At 44.4% G+C, this 18,101-nt stretch overlaps 3 protein-coding genes across 7 annotated transcripts; 2 read left to right on the forward strand and 1 right to left on the reverse strand.

Annotated features, from left to right (window-relative positions):
- The first annotated feature begins 135 nt into the window (after nucleotides 1-135).
- Nucleotides 136-3,269, forward strand: LOC135261852 (protein rapunzel-like). Its single transcript, XM_064348510.1, has 2 exons — nucleotides 136-431; nucleotides 1,462-3,269. The coding sequence occupies exon 2, from the start codon at nucleotides 1,507-1,509 to the stop codon at nucleotides 2,707-2,709; it is 1,203 nt and encodes a 400-aa protein (XP_064204580.1). The 5' UTR covers nucleotides 136-431; nucleotides 1,462-1,506; the 3' UTR covers nucleotides 2,710-3,269.
- Nucleotides 3,270-3,921: 652 nt separating this feature from the next.
- Nucleotides 3,922-10,899, reverse strand: si:dkey-266f7.9 (uncharacterized protein LOC100006223 homolog). Of its 5 annotated transcripts, none has more exons than XM_064348515.1 (5): nucleotides 10,681-10,899; nucleotides 9,418-9,465; nucleotides 6,919-7,021; nucleotides 5,468-6,041; nucleotides 3,922-4,758 (listed from the first exon to the last, which is right to left on the reverse strand). In XM_064348515.1, exons 3-5 carry the CDS (start codon nucleotides 6,984-6,986, stop codon nucleotides 4,492-4,494), a joined length of 909 nt encoding a protein of 302 aa, XP_064204585.1. In that variant the 5' UTR covers nucleotides 6,987-7,021; nucleotides 9,418-9,465; nucleotides 10,681-10,899; the 3' UTR covers nucleotides 3,922-4,491. The 5 variants fall into 5 exon arrangements, with proteins under 5 accessions (XP_064204585.1, XP_064204582.1, XP_064204586.1 ...); XM_064348512.1 differs by lacking the exon at nucleotides 10,681-10,899 and adding an exon at nucleotides 10,022-10,220; XM_064348516.1 differs by lacking the exon at nucleotides 9,418-9,465 and having other exon boundaries at nucleotides 10,681-10,898.
- LOC135261855 (protein rapunzel-like) lies at nucleotides 10,327-12,944 on the forward strand. The gene is made up of 2 exons (XM_064348517.1): nucleotides 10,327-10,480; nucleotides 11,325-12,944. The coding sequence occupies exon 2, from the start codon at nucleotides 11,384-11,386 to the stop codon at nucleotides 12,080-12,082; it is 699 nt and encodes a 232-aa protein (XP_064204587.1). The 5' UTR covers nucleotides 10,327-10,480; nucleotides 11,325-11,383; the 3' UTR covers nucleotides 12,083-12,944.
- The last annotated feature ends 5,157 nt before the right edge of the window (nucleotides 12,945-18,101 follow it).

Here is an 18,101-nt window from a genome sequence, read left to right on the forward strand (position 1 = left end):
TTCATTAAAACAGCAGTCTGAATCCCACTGTGCACAATGATTTAAAAAAATTTTTTATCTCATATTGTAATGTGTTTGGCCATGCATTCAAACAGATGTCCAGTGAATAACGTAATAATTTAGTTAACACTTGTTAGATTACATGTTATGTTTCGTTTAAAAAATGTCTGTTTGGGAAGGCCTTCTGAATAGCCCCCGCATCAAAGTAAAGTCAACGGCGATTTCTCCGTTAGCGTCGTGATTGGTGTCGCCCAGTGAAAGTGCAGAGCAGTTTCGCTTCCGCTGTGATCAGGCCACTCCCTTCTTCAACAGGAAGTGTATCATGAGCCATCAGGAAGCGGAAACCAAAACATCCAGTCAGTTGGTTTAAATTAGCTCTTTAGAAAGGGGCAACAAGCAACGCAGCCAGGATTAAGAAAACAACATTTGAGGTAAAAAAAAAACCTCTACTTTTACTTTTTAAAGCTGAAGAATAACCCTTATATGAATGAGTGACCTTTAAGTGAGCTCCTTTTTTTTGTCAAACGTTTTCAAGAAATAGATTAAACTTGCTAAATATTTTTACCCTTCAGCCATGGATAAGTCAAAAGCTGAAAGTGTTAAGATGGACATCTTTACATACTTAAATATCTAGGCTATACCAGTGTTCATAAGTTGAGCAACTTGTTTTTTAATTAATTTTTTTTATAGTTTTTGGTAGATCATTTGTGTGTCTAACTGGTCAGGAATTAGGCAATACTTCAGTTATGCTTTCTGTTGTGATGGAAAGTCAATAACGTTAAGTAATAGAAGGCCTACAGTAGTTAATATTAAACTTCAAGACTGTCCAAAGATAATAGAGCTTCATGTACATGCCAGGTAGAAATTCACTTTCAGTCAGTCAACACTGGTGAGATACAAACTGTTTGACTGCTTGAACCTGTTTTTAAAGGTAACAGGCTCACTGGTGTCAATATGGATTGAAATTCAGGGCAGTTTAGGCTAGAGGTGAATTCCTTGCCTAGAGGGTATTTAACCCATTTCATATTTGTATTGTATACATATGAATAATGTATGTATTGTATTAAAATGTCACAGCTTTAAGCATTTATATGCAATGCATACATGTGAATAATGTATATATTGCATAAAAATGTCACTGCTTTAAGCATTTACACACAAACACACACACATGTGTAAGTATGTATGTATATATATATATAATGTTTGGAATAAAGAGATGTTTTTTCTTGACTTGGCTCTGTACTCCACAATTTTAAATTTATAATCAGACTATTCACATGTGGTTATAGTGCACATTCTCAGCTTGTATTTAAGGGTATTTTCTGTACACTTCGGTTTCACCACACTGAAATGTGGAGCTCACTGTATGTATATATATATATATATATATATATGTGTGTGTGTGTGTGTATATATATATTCACACACCAGCTGATGGTAATAATATCATTATCTCAGGAATCAGTGGAGCCTCCTGTTTTCTGTGACATCATTGATACAGTGATGTCGGTCGGCGAGGCGACAGTGGCCTCCAGGCTGAAAAAGCAGCTGGCCGACAAGAAGGAATCGGTGGAAGCCTTCATGGAGATGCTGGAGAAAGGGGCGGAGCTTCTGGCGGAGACGGTGGGCGAGATGCTGCCCATCTTCTCCATTGTGGCCCCTGTGGTGCAGCTGGCCCTGGACAACGTGGAGAGCAAGGAGGCGGAGTTCATGAAGGCGCAGTTCCAGAAGGTGCGAGAGCGGCTGGAGGTCGTCTCCGAGGAGATCCGCCGCGTCGACCAGGAGATCAGGAAGAGCGGGGCGGACGCAGCCTACTTCTCGGTGGAGGAGAACCTGAGCAATCAGTTCCGCAAGTTCATGGACGTCCTAAACGCCAAGCCCAATTTCCGGGAGGTCAAGAAGGAGATCTTTCTGGAGCACTTTGCAAAGACCGGGGGCGACAAGAACCTGCACACCCTGTACGGCGCTGTGACAGGGGACAACTTCTCTGGGGAGTCGGTGCTGGAGATCACCCTCAACTACCACGAAAAGAGTCGCCGGGCCGTGGAGGAATTCTGCGCCCGTCTGAAGAACCTCTTCTGCCTGGGGCTCATCGCCCTGGTGGGCCAGGCGGCTCTGAAGGGGACCGGTGAGGAAGAGGACGTCCTGAAGGACTGGGGGGAGAGGATGAGGCTCATGGAGGAGAAGATGAAGGCGGCGGTCGAGGTCTGCAAGGCCGGCTTCGCCGAGCAGGCCAAGCTGGACGTGGGGAAGCGGCTGAAGGAGTGGAGCGCCGAAACCCCGGTTGACCTCGCCAGCAACGTCGCAAAGTTCCTGAACCGAAAGTATGACTGGGTGTCCTGGTTGGTCAGGGCCTACACCCCCACGAGGGGCTGCTTCGGCGGCCTGGCGCGTGGGGGCAAGGACGAGGCCGTGTGCGGGGGAAACCACTTCACCTTCGAGGGCTCGGTTCGGGTGGTGGTGTCCTACAGCCCGAATCCCGTCGGCTTGGACGAGGGCGGCCTTCGCAGGCTGATCGAGGGCCAGGGGCGGAGGACGCGGGACCTGGAGAAACTGGCGAGCAGGATTCACGCCGGCCTGCCGCATTGCCTTGTGCACGTGGTCCACCGCCGGTGGGAGGTGGCTGTCGATTCCAGCAGCTTCCCCGGTGACTGTCAGTATTGCCAGCAGTACAGGAACGCCCGTATCTACATACACGCAGAGTGACTTGCCAACGTTACCCACGGCACAGGACAAACCCGTCTTTACATACAGTTGACTGAAGGGATCACTCACATCTCCATACAGTTTGACTGACTGGGGACGTCTTGTTGACTGACTGGGGATTCTTTTATTAATTTTTAAATGTCTTCATGGTCTTGCCCCACTTTACCTCAGTGATATGACTGTAAAGTATATTCTGGCTAGGTCACTTAGATCATCTGACAGCAATATGCTGGTCATTCCTAGAACCCAGTTGAAAAGTGAGGAATCTGCTTTTAGTTCCTATGGCCCCAAACTCTGGAATTCTCTCACAGAAAACCTTAGAGCCATCAACACTGTCAGCAGTTTTAAAAAGAAACTTAAAACACATCTATTTACTGTTGCTTTTAACTGTTGCTTTTAACTTTTTTATATATATTATTATATTATTGTTTTTTAATATAATTTAAACCGATTCTGGTTTTGCTATTTTGCTATCTTTTTTACTATTTTCTGTAAAGCACTTTGTAAACTTTGTTTTAAAATATTTGCTATACAAATAAAGTTTATTATTATTATAGTTCCAGGTCTGTGTGATCTGAGACATTGCATGGACAGTGCATGATCATCATGGAGGGTCTCCCATGTAAAAACCACATGTAAAAAATAATTACCAGAATATATGGCTTTTCAGTTTTAACGGTGTGCTTGTGTCGTCATATTGGACACGTATTACTTTAAAATGTGGTATTACTATCAGGAGATTCTAGTTGAACTAGTGTGGGAAAACTGATAAGCAGAGAGTGTGTGTCTTTATCAGTAAGGACAGAGGAGAATAAACACTTGCAGGTGCACAACACATCAACCTTGAAAGCCATTTGGCATTACAGGCAGTTATAGCTGACGATCTTATCCAGAGCGACTTACACATTGCATCCATTTATACAGCTGGATATCTACTGAAGCAATGCAGGTTAAATACCCTGCTCAAGGGCACAAGGGTAGTGTCCCAACTAGGAATTGAACCTGCAACCTTCAGAATACAAGATCAGTTCCTTACCCATTATACTATACTATACCGCCCCTGGCAGTAATTTCGCTTTTTTGATGTGGTGCCAAACACGAATGCCGAAATCTATCTAAAAAAAAAAAGCTTGGCAGCTCTCTTACGATGAAACATTTAGAAAAACAAATCTCATTCTAAATGAATTTCTGAAATGAAACATACGCAACTCATTTTGAAATGCAGAAAGAATGCTTTTATTTTAAGCTGGTGATCGTCAAGGCTGTTGCTGAAAAAAGTGTATGTTGATGCTGTTGGTTTGACACCATGTGGCAATGCACTTTCTTGCAAACAGTAAACACTGAACTATTACATAGAGTATAATTGAAAAATCTAAATGAAATCATAATTGTCCAGGTGTCACAAATGGTCTAGGAATTTCGCTGTGTTCTGGTTTTGAACGAAGGATCATACCTTGCCATTTGGCAAGGCTAAATTGACATAATCCTGTGATTATGTCATAGTAGCCTCTGTCTCTGTTTTTAGGGGGCTAAGTCAGTGACTTATTCCTTTTAAATGTGTCCCAAATTCAAAATGGCTAAGGATTATACCGGCGTGGTGTCAGGTCGACTAATTTAATTCCAATTTAACGACAGCATTGAAAATGTATTGCTCACTATGTACTGAACCTATGTTAATTTTGAATGCCTCCACGAACCAAAATGTAAATAAATTTAGGACAAAATATATTTTTCTTGTTTTGGGGCTAATGGGGGATGGGAGATTGTTGGGCCGAGGCCTGTTCAGTTGAAGTCGATGATCATTTTGAGGAGGGGCGCGGCGGGGAAGTCCATAGTGACGATGCCCAGGCGCTCGGGGAGCCCCACCATGTCGGACAGGTGCTTGTGCAGTCGGGCGTTGATCCGCTGCGCCACGGCGTTCGGGTAGGCGAAGATTCCCGCCCCGCTGGCGAAGGTCAGGAAGACGCGGGCCTTGTTCCCCGCGGCCGCCGCCGCCAGGTGCTCACGGACGCTCTGCCACTTCTCCGAAACATGTAGGAGGGTCGGGACCTGAGGGGGAACGGGGATGGGCGTTGAACAGAACAAAGGGTGCCTTTGACCCTTAAAGAACGGCTTGGTTGCCCCATAATCATATGTGATCAACAGCTTCTTTATATGGATGACGAGTTCTGAATTTTTTTGTATTCTTGTTCATGCATTAGAAAAAAATTGTTACTCAAGCTCAGCTAGCACTTATCTCAGATTATTCACATTTTTCCTCACCTGTCCCTCCTTTCTCTTTTCCGTGCTCTTCCTTGCCCTCTCCCATCCTTCTCACTTCCCTACTTCTCACTTCCTTTTCCCATTGTTTTACAGTCTTTGTGACTGACGCTCCTGCCATCTGTGTCCCAATAGCAATTTCCACATCCTCCTTCCCTACTCCTCACTTCCTCTTCCTTATTTTCACTTCCTCTTTCCCTACTTCTCACTTCATCTTCCCCATTTTCACTTCCTCTTTCCCTACTTCTCACTTCCTCTTCCCCTATTTCCCACTTCCTGTTTCCCTATTTTCCACTTCCTCTTTCCCTATTTCCCACTCCCTATGTTTCCCTATTTTCCATTTCCTCTTGCCCTATTTTCAATTCCTCTTTCCCCATTTCCCACTTTCTCTTTCCCCATTTCCACTTCCCCTTTCCCTATTTCCCTATTCCCTACTTCTACCCCCCATCTGCCTCCTCCGGCCCCGACTCGACCCCAACCTCCCATGAGGGTCCCTCACCTTCCAGTCGTCCGCGATGTCCAGGGATCCGTAGCGCATCCCCAGGTCGGGGCCGGAGAAGTCCTGCAGGATGACCAGCTTCCCCCTGGCCTGACCCATGGTGGGGGTGAGCCGGCTGTGCCACAGCAGGTCCCAGTGCGCGTGCCGGTGGACGTAGCCCACCACCGCCGCGTAGATGTCGTTGGTCTCGCTGAACTCCTCCTTCAGACGCATCAGCACCGTCTCGGAGGGCCACTCCAGCAGGAAGCGGGCCACGCCCTCCAGCACCTCGCCGAAGTGCGCCCGCTGGTACACCACCCCGTGGTGGATGGTGAGGTTGCCCTTGACGTGGCGCACCCTCACGTCCAGGAAGCGCACGCCGGCCCGCAGCTGCAGGTCCAGCGGCCAGGACTGGCACTCGGTCAGGGCGCCGCCGTAGAGGGCCATGGTGTTGTGGGTGCCCGGGAGGGTCACCTCCGACAGGGACCGGCTGTCTGGGACTGACGCCATCCAGGACGGGTTGAGGAATTCGGGGGCGCTGGTGTCGTCGTAGTCAGGCCTCTGGATCTTTCCCTTGCAGGTCACGGCCAAGACCCTGAGATGAGCACCAACAAAAATGGAGTTTGGGGTGAGGGTCGGAATGGGTGGCACTTCACGTGCATGTATTTTAAATATGCATTTACATGTATGTGTTTCACATGGGTGTAGTTATTTGGAAGGTAATTTGTATTTTGTAACAAGATGAATTCAAATTCAATTTTTCCCATCCTTGGAGGAAACTCCCCACACAGTAAAATGTCAATTGTTAATTCAACTCCAATAGAAAACATGAGTTCATCTGAGACCAGATGTACCCTGTAAGAGTTGATTTAACACTGAACGTTCTACTGTGCAGGGGTCAAATTTGACAGCACAGAGAAACAAGGGCTTTTTGCGCTGTAAGACACTGCATTCAAACCCACATGCAGCTGAACACCCATTAATGACCTCCACGATTAACCAGCATTGTCATTCGAAACTGCTTTTAAAATGACCTCTCTGCAATTAGGATTAATTTAGTCACCCCTTGTTTTGAAAATCTATCTTTGGGGGGAAAGAGGGTCATGCCCTCTCTTCCTCTCCAAAAGTTTTCTGTTTGTTGGATTTGAGGGACCACCACTCCCGTCACAGTGATCAAATGCCCATGCACATCACAGAAGTAGACTCTGAGCTGGAGATTCTAGCCTGTGTGTAGCGAACAGCTAGGCAGCTTTAATAACAGGTGTCTCTGGATGTCGTGTATCACACAATCTCAGAAAAACGCGAGTTATTTGGCTTGTATTCACAGGTCAACCCTTTTTTCAGTTCTTTACGGCACCCTCTGTGGTAGGTGGGTTTTTTCTCCAAAGGAGACGCCCAAGCAGCCTTTCGGAAACCCCCTCTCTTTCCTGAGAGTGTCCACGAGAGCGGCTCAATTTGAGGACAGATCTTACCCTAGAAAGACCACCATCTCCGCCAGTGTCCTCTGAGCAGCGGCCACACTTCTCCTGCTCCTCCCCATTCCGGAATCTTCAACGCTTCCAAAAGTGACCGAATCTGTGCGGCAGTTCATTGATGCGTAAAAGCAACCGTGGCAGCTGTTAGCAATCATTAGCATGAATCGTAAAACTTTAATTATTGATATTAAGCACCAAAATGCATCCTCTGTACAACAGAAGGTGAGTTCCTGTTGCCATCCATGCCCCATTGTAGCATTCATTTAATAATTATGAACATATATGAATCATATCCATAACCACATAAAAGAAGTAATGACCTGTCCGTAAAACAACATTGTTTTAAATGTGCATTCCTCTGCCACCCTACTCAAGGTTGTTATCTTCGCACGACCAACTAACTTTTGCATATTGAATTTGCATTTCCATCGTCCTCTTTCACTAAATCACCTTTTACTTCTGACGAGTACAGCACAAGAGCCGGACGCATTTCACACGGAGGAGAGCCTGAACGTTGCTAACCGCCAGTTACAGCCACAGTTATCAAAAGGGTATAATTCTGAGCTGTTTAAAAAATATAGGACAGTGCCCGGACTGGCACACATCGCACTTACGGACTATATTATTACACAGCACATCATTACAAAGTACCATCAGGCAGGTCAGTCAGGATGAAAAAATCTACACAACTAAAACATACAGTGCTAAAAGTGCAAAAACATTGTTTATTTGTGCATTTGTCCATTGATTTTTCATACCTTTTTTACTTTCCCATGTTGAAGTTCATTCTACTTATTGCAGATCGCAACGAATGGCACTGAATGATGCTAATTCTGTAACATCTCCGGTGTGTAAAAAGCATGTAGAAAAGAAATGTAATGCGCAAAGAGAAAGAGGCAGGAAGGAATTAAAGGTGATAAAATAAGAACCAGCCAAACAGCTGACTTCAATGGGAACAAGCTGACAGGTCTGTCCTGATAGCTCTTTCGATTCTAACCACTAAAACCTTGCACTGAAACGCCAGCGACCTCAAATGTAAACTGCCCTGAGCTGTCCCGGGGATCGATGGCGGCCGTGTGTGGAATCAACGGGAATGCCGCGGTGTTGTATTCACCTGACTGCAAAGGGTGGAGCTGCCAGCGGCCGGATCCTGTGAGCGAGCGAGCGAGCCAGGGAATGAGTGAAGAGAGAGAGGGAGGTGCGGGGAAAAAGGCCATGTTGACCTAGCTGATCCCACAAAGAGCCCCCCCCCCCCCCACCCCCCCACCCCTGCCCCCGAGGCAGAGAGAGGGAGGGGTGTGACGCGCACGTCACCACGTATACAGAGGGAGGCCCTGACTGATCACGCCACCATTACAGACCCTCTGTTCAGTGCAGTTACTTCCACACACACACACACACACATACACACAGGCACACACACACACACACGCATAGACACACACATATGCACGCACGCACAGGCACACACACACACATACACATACACACACACACACACACATAATTAATTCTTCAGGTGAGCCTTGTGCACATAGATAATTGATCCGGGAACTGTGTAGCAGATTGGTCCACCACCACTTGTTGTCCATCTGTCTCTCTCTCTCTCGCTCTCTTGCTCTCTCTCTCTCTATTATAATGAACAGACAAAAGAAGGAAACTGACCCTTTAAAAACTGCTGGCAAGTGAGCACACATTAGCAGTGAATTAAACTGAAATGAATTTATTGGCATCCTTTGCAGGAAATTACTGTGCATCCAGTGGTACAGGTTGTCATTTACATTCATGAACAGTGTGTAAATAGATGTACATATATATATGTATTTATGTATACAGTGAAATACAGGAAACAGGAAGCGTCTGTTGGACACCACATCTCCTCCAGGATCAGTAACACTGTACATCACTTGTGAAATGGTATGTAAGCCAACACCATGGGTCCACTGTCATGTTCAAGATGCATTAAAAATGCATGTTCAGACACAGGAGCAGGTGTAAAATGTGAGAATTTACAAGGAAACATCTCACTGGTCAAGCGTACATACCTTAATATGAAATAACTTTTTTTTCTTCTTCTGGATATCTATGAAAATAGATGGTTCCTTTAACATGGTCAGTAAACTGGAATATTCCCTTTTTTTGGTGTCCAAAGGGCTAATTAGCAACTCTTTGGCCTGTGCTGGCAGGCTCCACTGCAGCATGTGCATTATCTCAGATTCAGACCTGTCATTAACTATTTAATTTGGGGGCGCCACCCTGATGATAGATCTCCCTCAGTGGCCAGTCCTCCCCTACTCCCCTTTTGAGGAGTCAGAATTTATCATTAGTCAGGTTGGAGTTATTAGGCATATAATTAGAGTTCCAGGCATAACCCATGTCCACTCTGAGGTGTCTTCAGTTTGCTGCCGTGATGGGGGTGAAAGTGAAAATAACTGATCTAGTAAGTTTGAGATTGTTACAGCTATTTGTCAGATGTTAATTTCCTTTGTCACTCACCTAGCAGATCATTGAATATGCAGTGTTGTTTTGCGTCTATATTTGCCTCTTAAAAGAAAAGAACATTTAGGGGTTAGATAATTCATGTTGCACGATAATATTTTCCTTAGGTTTTCTCCCTAAGACACACAATACTATTAAGTCAAAATTGGATTTGAGAGACGAGGCATTTGCAAATAAAGTGTGCTGCCCACCTGTTCTGGTCCAGAAGTTTTCAGAATTTTAATAATATAGGTCACCAACTGGAGCAATGACCACAATGGGTGAGAATAATTGAGAATCAGTTATGTAAAAATACAGGATGCCCAAAGGTAATTAATTGATACTTGTTGCATGCAAGTGAGGAAATCTGATACAGGTACATACCTGAAACTCAGTAGCTTACTCTGGCTCTATATACCGTATATGTGCATTTATTTGAAACTTGATAGCCTACTGAACAAATAGCACAGAACTCTGCTCATATTAAAATAATTGTTTTCAATAACCATCAAATTCATAACTGTAAATTGAAAACCATGCACGCCAGGTAGGCTTTTAAAAATACCCACACAAACCGTGATGGGATATATAACTTAATACTTTTGCCGTAAGAATGCATTACCTAGATGCAAAACATCATCCTTTAAATATGTAAAGCTGTACTGCGGTGGACTCTTGGCACAGCAGTTCGTAGCGCAATCGCGTTTATGAATCACCGTCTTGTGTTTCGCCTCCATAATGTAATTACTTCTGAAGTAATGAAAGTTTTCTGATAAACCATTGTATTGGTGTCCCATTTCACGGACGCGCATGATAAACACAAGCACACACACTCAGACAATGATCATTCAACATTTGACACCAGAAAATATGCTGTCACGGATACATCGGCCAATCAAACCGAGCTTTTGTTAATCTAAACCAATCAAAATTACTCATGAGTGAGTCATTCATGACGTCCCACCCTTACGGCAGAGAGTTCCGTGTTATAAAGGGAAGAATTTGGGGTGCGTAATGGTCTTCGGTCGCTCAAAATAAACGATTGCAACGGTTGTTGGGACTGAATAGTGACAACTGTTAGGTAAGCTGACAAGAAAAATATTTTTCGTGAGGATATATCTGTTTGAAATGGATCTTATGGTCAGACATTTTGTGACAGGGAGTCTGGCAGTTTCTTTAATGTGCCTAATTTGTGCCTGCAGACACGCCATAAACACAACACATCCTCCAATTAATACAATTAGCATTGTTTGAATGGAGATAACTTGGCTATCTGCTTACCGCATAGTTCATATTATAGTCGCCGGCGATAGTCTCTCTAATAAGGTTAAAGGTTTTAAAAATGCGTGGATTAGAAGAGTCACTCCCTTTTCCCTTTCCGGTTTTATTTACTGCAATGCAGCCTCGCGCCCGTGCCGTGTGTCCTAGAATGTCGGTTTAAAATAATTATAAATTACGCCTGATCCAGGTGTGATCAACATATGTGTAAATATATTATTTTAAGCGATTCAGGAGGTGTCTAATTTAAAAATAAATAAATAAATGAACAACAGGGCGTTTACACTTGTGGTAACCGAAAAATAGTTTCGGGCGCGGATATTGTTTTGCAAAAACATTTACGCCGTACGAATCCTCCCATAAACTTCCGTAATTGTGTTCCTGGGAGCTAGCTGTGTTCAGTGCTACGACCACCTACATTGAGAAAGAGCAGCAATTTAAAGGGTAGACTGGTTTACATTGTTTAAGGCCCAGATTCAGCATGATCAGTACACCCTTTGACATTTGAACAATATCACAACTTAACAGTGAACTGCATGATGTGCATTAGTATGATTGAAGGTGCTATATAATAGAAACAGTAATAATAATAACTATTTTTATTATTATAACTTCCTGGCTCTGTGCATCTTTCCTCTTCTCCGTAGTGGGCTGAGCAAGAGGGACCCAGGCCAGATCAGGTGTGGCAGTGGTGGTGGCAGCAGCCATGGCTGATGCGGAGAAGATCAAGAAGACGACGGTGAAGGTCCTTGGCTACGTGGAGAAGGTCTCCTCCTTCGCCTCGTCCATCGACCCGCTGTTCGGCATCGTCAGCGCCCTGGTGGTCGTGGCCCGCAAGGGCCTGGAGGCGGGTGGTGAGAAGGCCCATGAGCTGGACGGGGACTTCCGGCAGGTCCACGGCAAGCTGGAGAGCATCTCTGAGCGGAACCGGCAGGTGCTGCGGCAGATCCGGATCGACGAGGTCAACGAGACCTTCGGCAAGTACGAGGAGTACATCAAGCACCAGTACACCGCCCTCGGCACCATGGTGGACCTGATTAAGAAGGACCCCGAGGGCACCAGCCGCCACATGGCCGAATTTGAGCGGGTCTACGAGCGGGACAAGTCCGACCTGAGCCTGGACGTCTACTACCGGGGCGTGATGGGAACAGGCTCCCTTTTCGGGCGACCCCTGCTGAGGGTCTACCTGGAGCACTGCCAGGGCAGCCGGGCGGTGATGGAGCGCCGCTGCTCGCACCTGGCTCACCTGTTCTACATCGGCCTGATGGCGCTCATGGCCTACACCGCCGTCACCGAGGACGACGAGGACGAGGTCCGCGAGAAGTGGGAGCAGCGGGTGCTGGACATCCAGGCCAAGATGGAGGAGGCCCTGAGCCAGTGTAACAGCGACGGGGCATCTGAGTAGGGGCAGCTGAGAGATATCTTCTGAGAGATAGCACGATAGCCACTTATCCATTTGAGACTACTGGACAGGCACTTAAGCAGGAACCTGATCAGCAGATGAAAACATTGTGTGCGTGTGTGTGTTAATGGCCTTTAGCACTAGCTCTGCTCGAGTTCAGGTTTCCGACAGTGGATATAAGGAGCTATTGTGTTGTCATATATACATTTCCGGGAGAGAACCCCCCCTTTCAGAGATGAGGTTCAGATGAACCAAAGAGAGAAGAAAGAATGAAACCAAAGACACTCAATTCTTGGGTGACTGATTCCATATTAATACAAGGTCCAAACTGTTGCAATTTTTCTGATATATTTATATATACATATATAGCACTTCTGTAAAATTTTAAGATCTGGTTTCACAGACACAGATTAAGTTTAGTCATGGAATAAACAGAGTTTTGTATGGAGAATCTCAAAATTGAATTTAGTCTGATTAGGCTTAATCTGTATCTGAAACTGGCCCTAAATTTCTGTTCCGATGCTGTGTTGCAGCACTGATTAGATGTTTTTCCTGTAAGTCAGTATACTGAATGTTATATTGTTATACGAATGTTATACGAATGTTATCGTTTATGACCTCTTTGGTTTTCGTTGTGTCTCTTCTGGTATCGACACTGTTGTTTGGAGTTTTCCCTCTTTTTGTATACGTAATAAACCAGAACGGAATACAGTGTCCTAAGGCTCCCTCTTGTTTGTTACATCGTGAAAATTAATTTTGTTTCAAAGACCTTTTTTTTGTGTGTGACCTTTTGTGTGAGCCTCACATATATTCCTGAAATACCCTGTATATAAGTGGATAAAAATAAAGATTTTAATGTGGTTCACTTCGTGTGAAAGAATAATGCATTTTAAGGTACTCCAGTAACACTTCTTATTCAAGAGTCGATCATTGAGAACAGTTTCAAATGAAAATTTTCACACATTTCCAAAAGGCTTGAATGAAATGGGAAGCTAGGTGGATATCTGGTTCGTCCACCATAAGCTGAGCATTTGTTGTCACACTGATATTCCATTCAATGTGTGTTCCTAGAGATCCATATGCAAATACCTTGGCTATTAACAACTAAAATAATTTATTAGTTGAATGATTCTGCCATTGTACCTGTTAATGTCACTGCAGCTAGAAGTATAAACAGAGCATTATAATTGTATTGATAAATCATTTATACAATCAGTGTTGGTAGCGAGGTTATTATCGTTAATGAAAACTGAAACTAAAATGAGCAAAATCAATTAAAAAATCAATTTGTTAATTAAAATAAAAACAAACTAAGCTTATGTGAAAAAATGAAAACTAAACTGAAATATAAAAATTGGCTTTAAAGATAAATAGAAATAGTATTATAACTGAAGCAAAATTGTATTCGTTTTAGTTTTTCTTTTAGTAAATTGAGTTTTTTCCCCCAATGTCACAATAGGCCAGCACACCTTTCCCCTTGTTCTGGTGGTTGAACGCAATGACCACTATGTGTGGATTATTTCGGATTAAGTAGCTAAGGAAGATGTTCCTTCTTGGCTTCTTCGAAGAGAAGAGCGCTTTCCATAATGGAGACAGCTACAAGCTCCCGAGTATCTGGTGGTCGTAAAAGAGAAAGTAGCATTTGGGAATAAAACTAAACTAAAATTAAAACTACAACTAATAATACTAAACTAAATAGAAATGGGTGTCCAAAAACTAAAACTGAAATAAAAATGGCCAGCAACTCATAAAACTAAACTGAAACTAAACTGAAATGGAAAGGAAAACTGTAAATAGAATAGAAATATAAACTGATTCAAAAAATTAAAACTAAAATCACCCTGGTTGGTAGTGTCCTCAGACTTTTGGTCCTCACACACTGTATGGTGACGCTTAGATTTAAAGGAGTACCATGGTGGTTGAACGTGACACTTCCCAGTTGTCTTCAGGCAACAACAAAACAAATGTGCATAATTTTTTTATTCTTCAGTCATTTCAATGTACTTTAAAACGTATTTTTCTAAGCCTAAATTTCCCACTATAAAAATTCACCCGAACCGTCTGGGCGTGGTAATGAGAACTGTCAGTTAGCTATGATTGACAGACCGTGCCCGGTTACCATAGCTACCCCCATGATACGCGCTCTCTTTGGGAGACTGAATTTTCACAAGCTAGCTAGCTTAGTAGTATATCAAGTATCGATAGATAGCTAAGGTAAGAACGTTGACTTATATCCAGTTATAATTTTTGCTGTCTAGCTAGCCAAGTTAAGATGAAAGCACAACTATAACGTCCTCATAAAAGCAAACTAGCAAGCTAACGTTATCGATAGCATTGCCTTATGAAAGCAAACCTCCTAGCTAGCTAACGTTAGCTAGCTAGCTAAATGAATATAACCAGAAATAATCTAAAGGCACTCTAATTTAAGTGAACCTAACGTTAGTCAAATATTTGCATTGTCTGAACAGCAGGACGGTGTGTCCTGTCAGATTTCTTTACGGGGCGTGGAAATAGGAGTGGTTACTGTATTCGTGACGTAGAAAAATGACAACTTTCTAAACCGGTTGAAAATAGGATGATGAATTTAAAACGCATATTTCTCCAAAAATACAGAACGGACATATTTAATACTTTGCTCATTGTGTTTCTTCAATGCCTCTTGTGCAAATAGCACATAAAACCGAGAAAGTGTGAAAATCACCATGGTACTCCTTTAAATAAAAACAAATTAGCCTAGCACTGTGAAATTTTACTTCCGGAACAAATTTTTACTTACTTGCAGTGCTCAAAAACAGTTTCTTTAGAAATATTCTCCAGGAAAGTTATCTAATTGCTCCGTTCTTGTGGCACACGATAGAAGGCTGAATTTTACTCAGGTGAACACGGTGCAAGATGGTGGCATTTCATGATGGTACATGGTCTGTTATTTAATGAAGTGGCCAGCCCCTTTCAGCACCTGTGGCAAAGGTGAACCTGATGAAGGAACTGTGAAACGTGTGGTTTGCATCGCATCCTATCTTGCAATTAAACAATACAAGTGTTGAATGTCAAAGTCGGATTTTTCTTCTTTTTTCAGCGTGTGGTCCAAGAAATACCAGCTATTGCTGGACCATAGTGAGCTCCATATTTCTTCTTGATTTGGCTCTGTACTACACAATTTTTGATTTGTAGTCAAACAATTCACATTTGATTTACATTATTAGGCTGAGATATAAGGAAAAAACTGTCAGAGACATAAACCAGACACTAGGCTTACCAAAATCAACCGTTTGGAACAACATTAAGAACAAAGAGAGCACTGGTGAGCTCAATAATTGCAAAGGGCCTGGTAGGCCAAGGAAGACCTCTACAGTTGATCATCTAATAATTCTCACTATAATGAAGGAAAACTCCCAATCACCTGTCTGAGAATCACTCTTAACAAGACAGGTGTGGATGTGCCAGTAACAACAGTCAGCAGAAGACTTCATGAACAGAACTACAGAGGCTACATTTCAACTGCACTTCAAAACAGGATGGCCGGTTTGCTAAGAAGTACCTAAAAGAGCCTGCAGTGTTCTGGAAAAAGGTCTTGTGGACAGATGAGATCAAGATTCACTTGTATCAGAGTGATGGCAGGCGTAAAGTGTAGAGGCCGAAAGGAACTGCCCTCATCTGTAAAATGTGGTAGGGATGTTTTGGTTTGGGCATGTATGGTTGCCTGAACTTGTCTTCATTGATGATGTAACTGCTGATAGCAGCAGCAGAATGAATTCTTAAGTGTACAGAAGCATCTTATCTGCTTAGGATTAAGCAAATGCCTCCCAATTTACTGGACGATTCTTCATCCTACTGCAAGACAATGATCCCAAACATACTGCTTTTTTTTACTGAGTTTTTCAAAACCAAAAGCTGGAATATTCTGGACTAGCCAAGTAATTTGCACAATCTAAATCTAATTGAGCATGCATTTCATGTGCTGAAGAGAAAACTTAAAACAACTAGCCAAAACAGGCAGGATCTAATGATGGCTGCAGTACAGGCCTGGCAGAGCATCACCAGAGAAGATACTCAGCACTTGGTGCCTGAGTCACAGACTTCAAGCAGTCATTGTGTCATGGTTATGTGTTTCTGTCTCTGTTTTTCCCTGTTGGGCCGCCAGATGGCGGCAGTTCTGTTTTGTGTCCTGCTCGTTCCCCTGTTGGTTAATTGTATTATTGCTTTCAATTACTTTATTATTGTTTCTGCTTGTGTCTCGTTGTTCCCGCCCTGTTCTGGTTTGATTGTTAATTGTGCCCTCCTGTGTCTTGTTGTTTTTGAGTCTATTTAAGTCCTTTGTCTCCCTGACTGGTGCTGGTTTCTTGTGTTTCTGAATGTGTTTGTTTCTGACTAGTATGTATCTGCTTGCCTGTGTTTGTGTTTCTGAATGTGTTTGTTTCTGACTAGTATGTATCTGCTTGCCTGTGTTTGTGTTTCTGAATGTGTTTGTTTCTGATTAGTATGTATCTGCTTGCCTGTGTTTGTGTTTCTGAATGTGTTTGTTTCTGACTAGTATGTATCTGCTTGCCTGTGTTTGTGTTTCTGTGTGTTTGTTTCTGACTGTATGTATCTGCTTGCCTGTGTTTGTGTTTCTGTGTGTTTGTTTCTGACTGTATGTATCTGCTTGCCTGTGTTTGTGTTTCTGTGTGTTTGTTTCTGACTGTATGTATCTGCCCGCGTTGGTCCTGTTTGTGTGTTTCTGTTTGTGTTTCTGCCTGCGTCCCTGCTTGTGTGTTTTCCGCCTACCCGTATTCTGTCCTGCCTGTGTTCCGCTCTGCCTGTGTTCTGTTTTGTTTTTTTCAGTTCTTAAGAATCTTTTTGCGTTTATGGTTTTTCGCTCAGCTCCCCGGAGGGGCCTGCTGCTTCGCTCAGCTCCCCGGAGGGGCCGCCTGCTCTCCCCGTTGTCCCGCAGGGGCCACCTGCTACGCTCTGTTGTTCAGCAGGGGCCGCCTGCCTCGCCCCCTAGTGTTCTCTCGCCCCCTAGTGTTGCCTCGCCCCCTAGTGCTCCTGAGCCATCGCTGCCCCGGCCCAAGTCCAGAGACCTCGGCCATCCAGCTGCCCTGGAGCATTCCAGCAGCCATGCCCTGGAGGGTCTTTCCCTTTGGGGATGGGGTCAGTCCGTTCCCCTAACTGTTCACCTGCCCCTTTATTTGTTTGCCTGCCTGCCTGTCTGCATGTCTGCCCGCGTGTTTGTCGGCCAGTGTGTTGGCCTGTCTGTCAGCCCCCCTGGCCATCGGCTAGTGTGTTTACCCGCCTGTCTACCTGTCTGTCTGTATGTAAGTCTGCCTGTCTATTGTCTTGTCTGCCCATCTGTCAGTCCATGTGCCAGTTTTGGGTTCCCCCCTCTCCTTCCCTGACTGTCTGCCCCTTTGTGTGTCTTTTGGTCTAGCTGTGAGCCTCCCCGCCTGCTTATCACTCTGTCTGTCCCATTGTTAATTCTCCTCGTCTTGTTCACAAGTCCGTGTCTGTCCGTTCTGTGTTTTGTCCAGTCTAGTCTTTGAGTCTGGTGTCTGTTTTTGTTCAGTTCCGTGTCCTGTCTCTGTCAGTCTGTTCCATGCCTGTGTCAGTCTGTTCCTTGTCTGTCAGTCTGTTCCTGTGTTGGAGTCTTATCCTGTTCCAGTGTAGTGTGATAGTCCATTCAGTGTCTGAGTTCAGTCCGGTGTCGTGTCTGTGAGTCCTGTTCCGTGTAGTGTCTGTCTTGAGTCCGCTCCTGTCCAGTCCAGTCCCATTCCTGTCTAGTCCAGTCCAGTCCTGTTCCGTTGCACACGGCTCCCCTCTGGCTTTCGCCCCTGTCCCTGTGCCCGGTCACGTTCGGGTTCCATCCTTGTTCCTGTCTTGTCTCGTCCCAGTCCTGTCTTGTCTGGTCCCGAGTCCTGTCTTGTCTCGTCCCAGTCCCGAGTCCTGTCTTGTCTCGTCCCAGTCCCGAGTCCTGTCTTGTCTCGTCCCAGTCCCGAGTCCTGTCTTGTCTCGTCCCAGTCCCGAGTCCTGTCTTGTCTCGTCTCAG

This window comes from Anguilla rostrata, chromosome 8 (assembly GCF_018555375.3).
Source record: "Anguilla rostrata isolate EN2019 chromosome 8, ASM1855537v3, whole genome shotgun sequence".
Lineage (NCBI taxonomy): Eukaryota > Metazoa > Chordata > Actinopteri > Anguilliformes > Anguillidae > Anguilla > Anguilla rostrata.

Bases quoted from the DNA above. Each gene is read 5' to 3' on its own strand.
- LOC135261852 (XM_064348510.1), top strand. From the start codon at position 1,507: ATGTCGGTCGGCGAGGCGACAGTGGCCTCCAGGCTGAAAAAGCAGCTG.
- LOC135261855 (XM_064348517.1), top strand. From the start codon at position 11,384: ATGGCTGATGCGGAGAAGATCAAGAAGACGACGGTGAAGGTCCTTGGC.
- si:dkey-266f7.9 (XM_064348512.1), bottom strand. From the start codon at position 10,211: ATGCGCGTCCGTGAAATGGGACACCAATACAATGGTTTATCAGAAAAC. The intron at 7,022-9,417 runs GTGAGTGACAAA...ACTGCCGCACAG, and splicing joins CATATTCAATGATCTGCTAG to ATTCGGTCACTTTTGGAAGC. The intron at 6,042-6,918 runs GTAAGATCTGTC...TGCTCATCTCAG, and splicing joins GAGATGGTGGTCTTTCTAGG to GGTCTTGGCCGTGACCTGCA.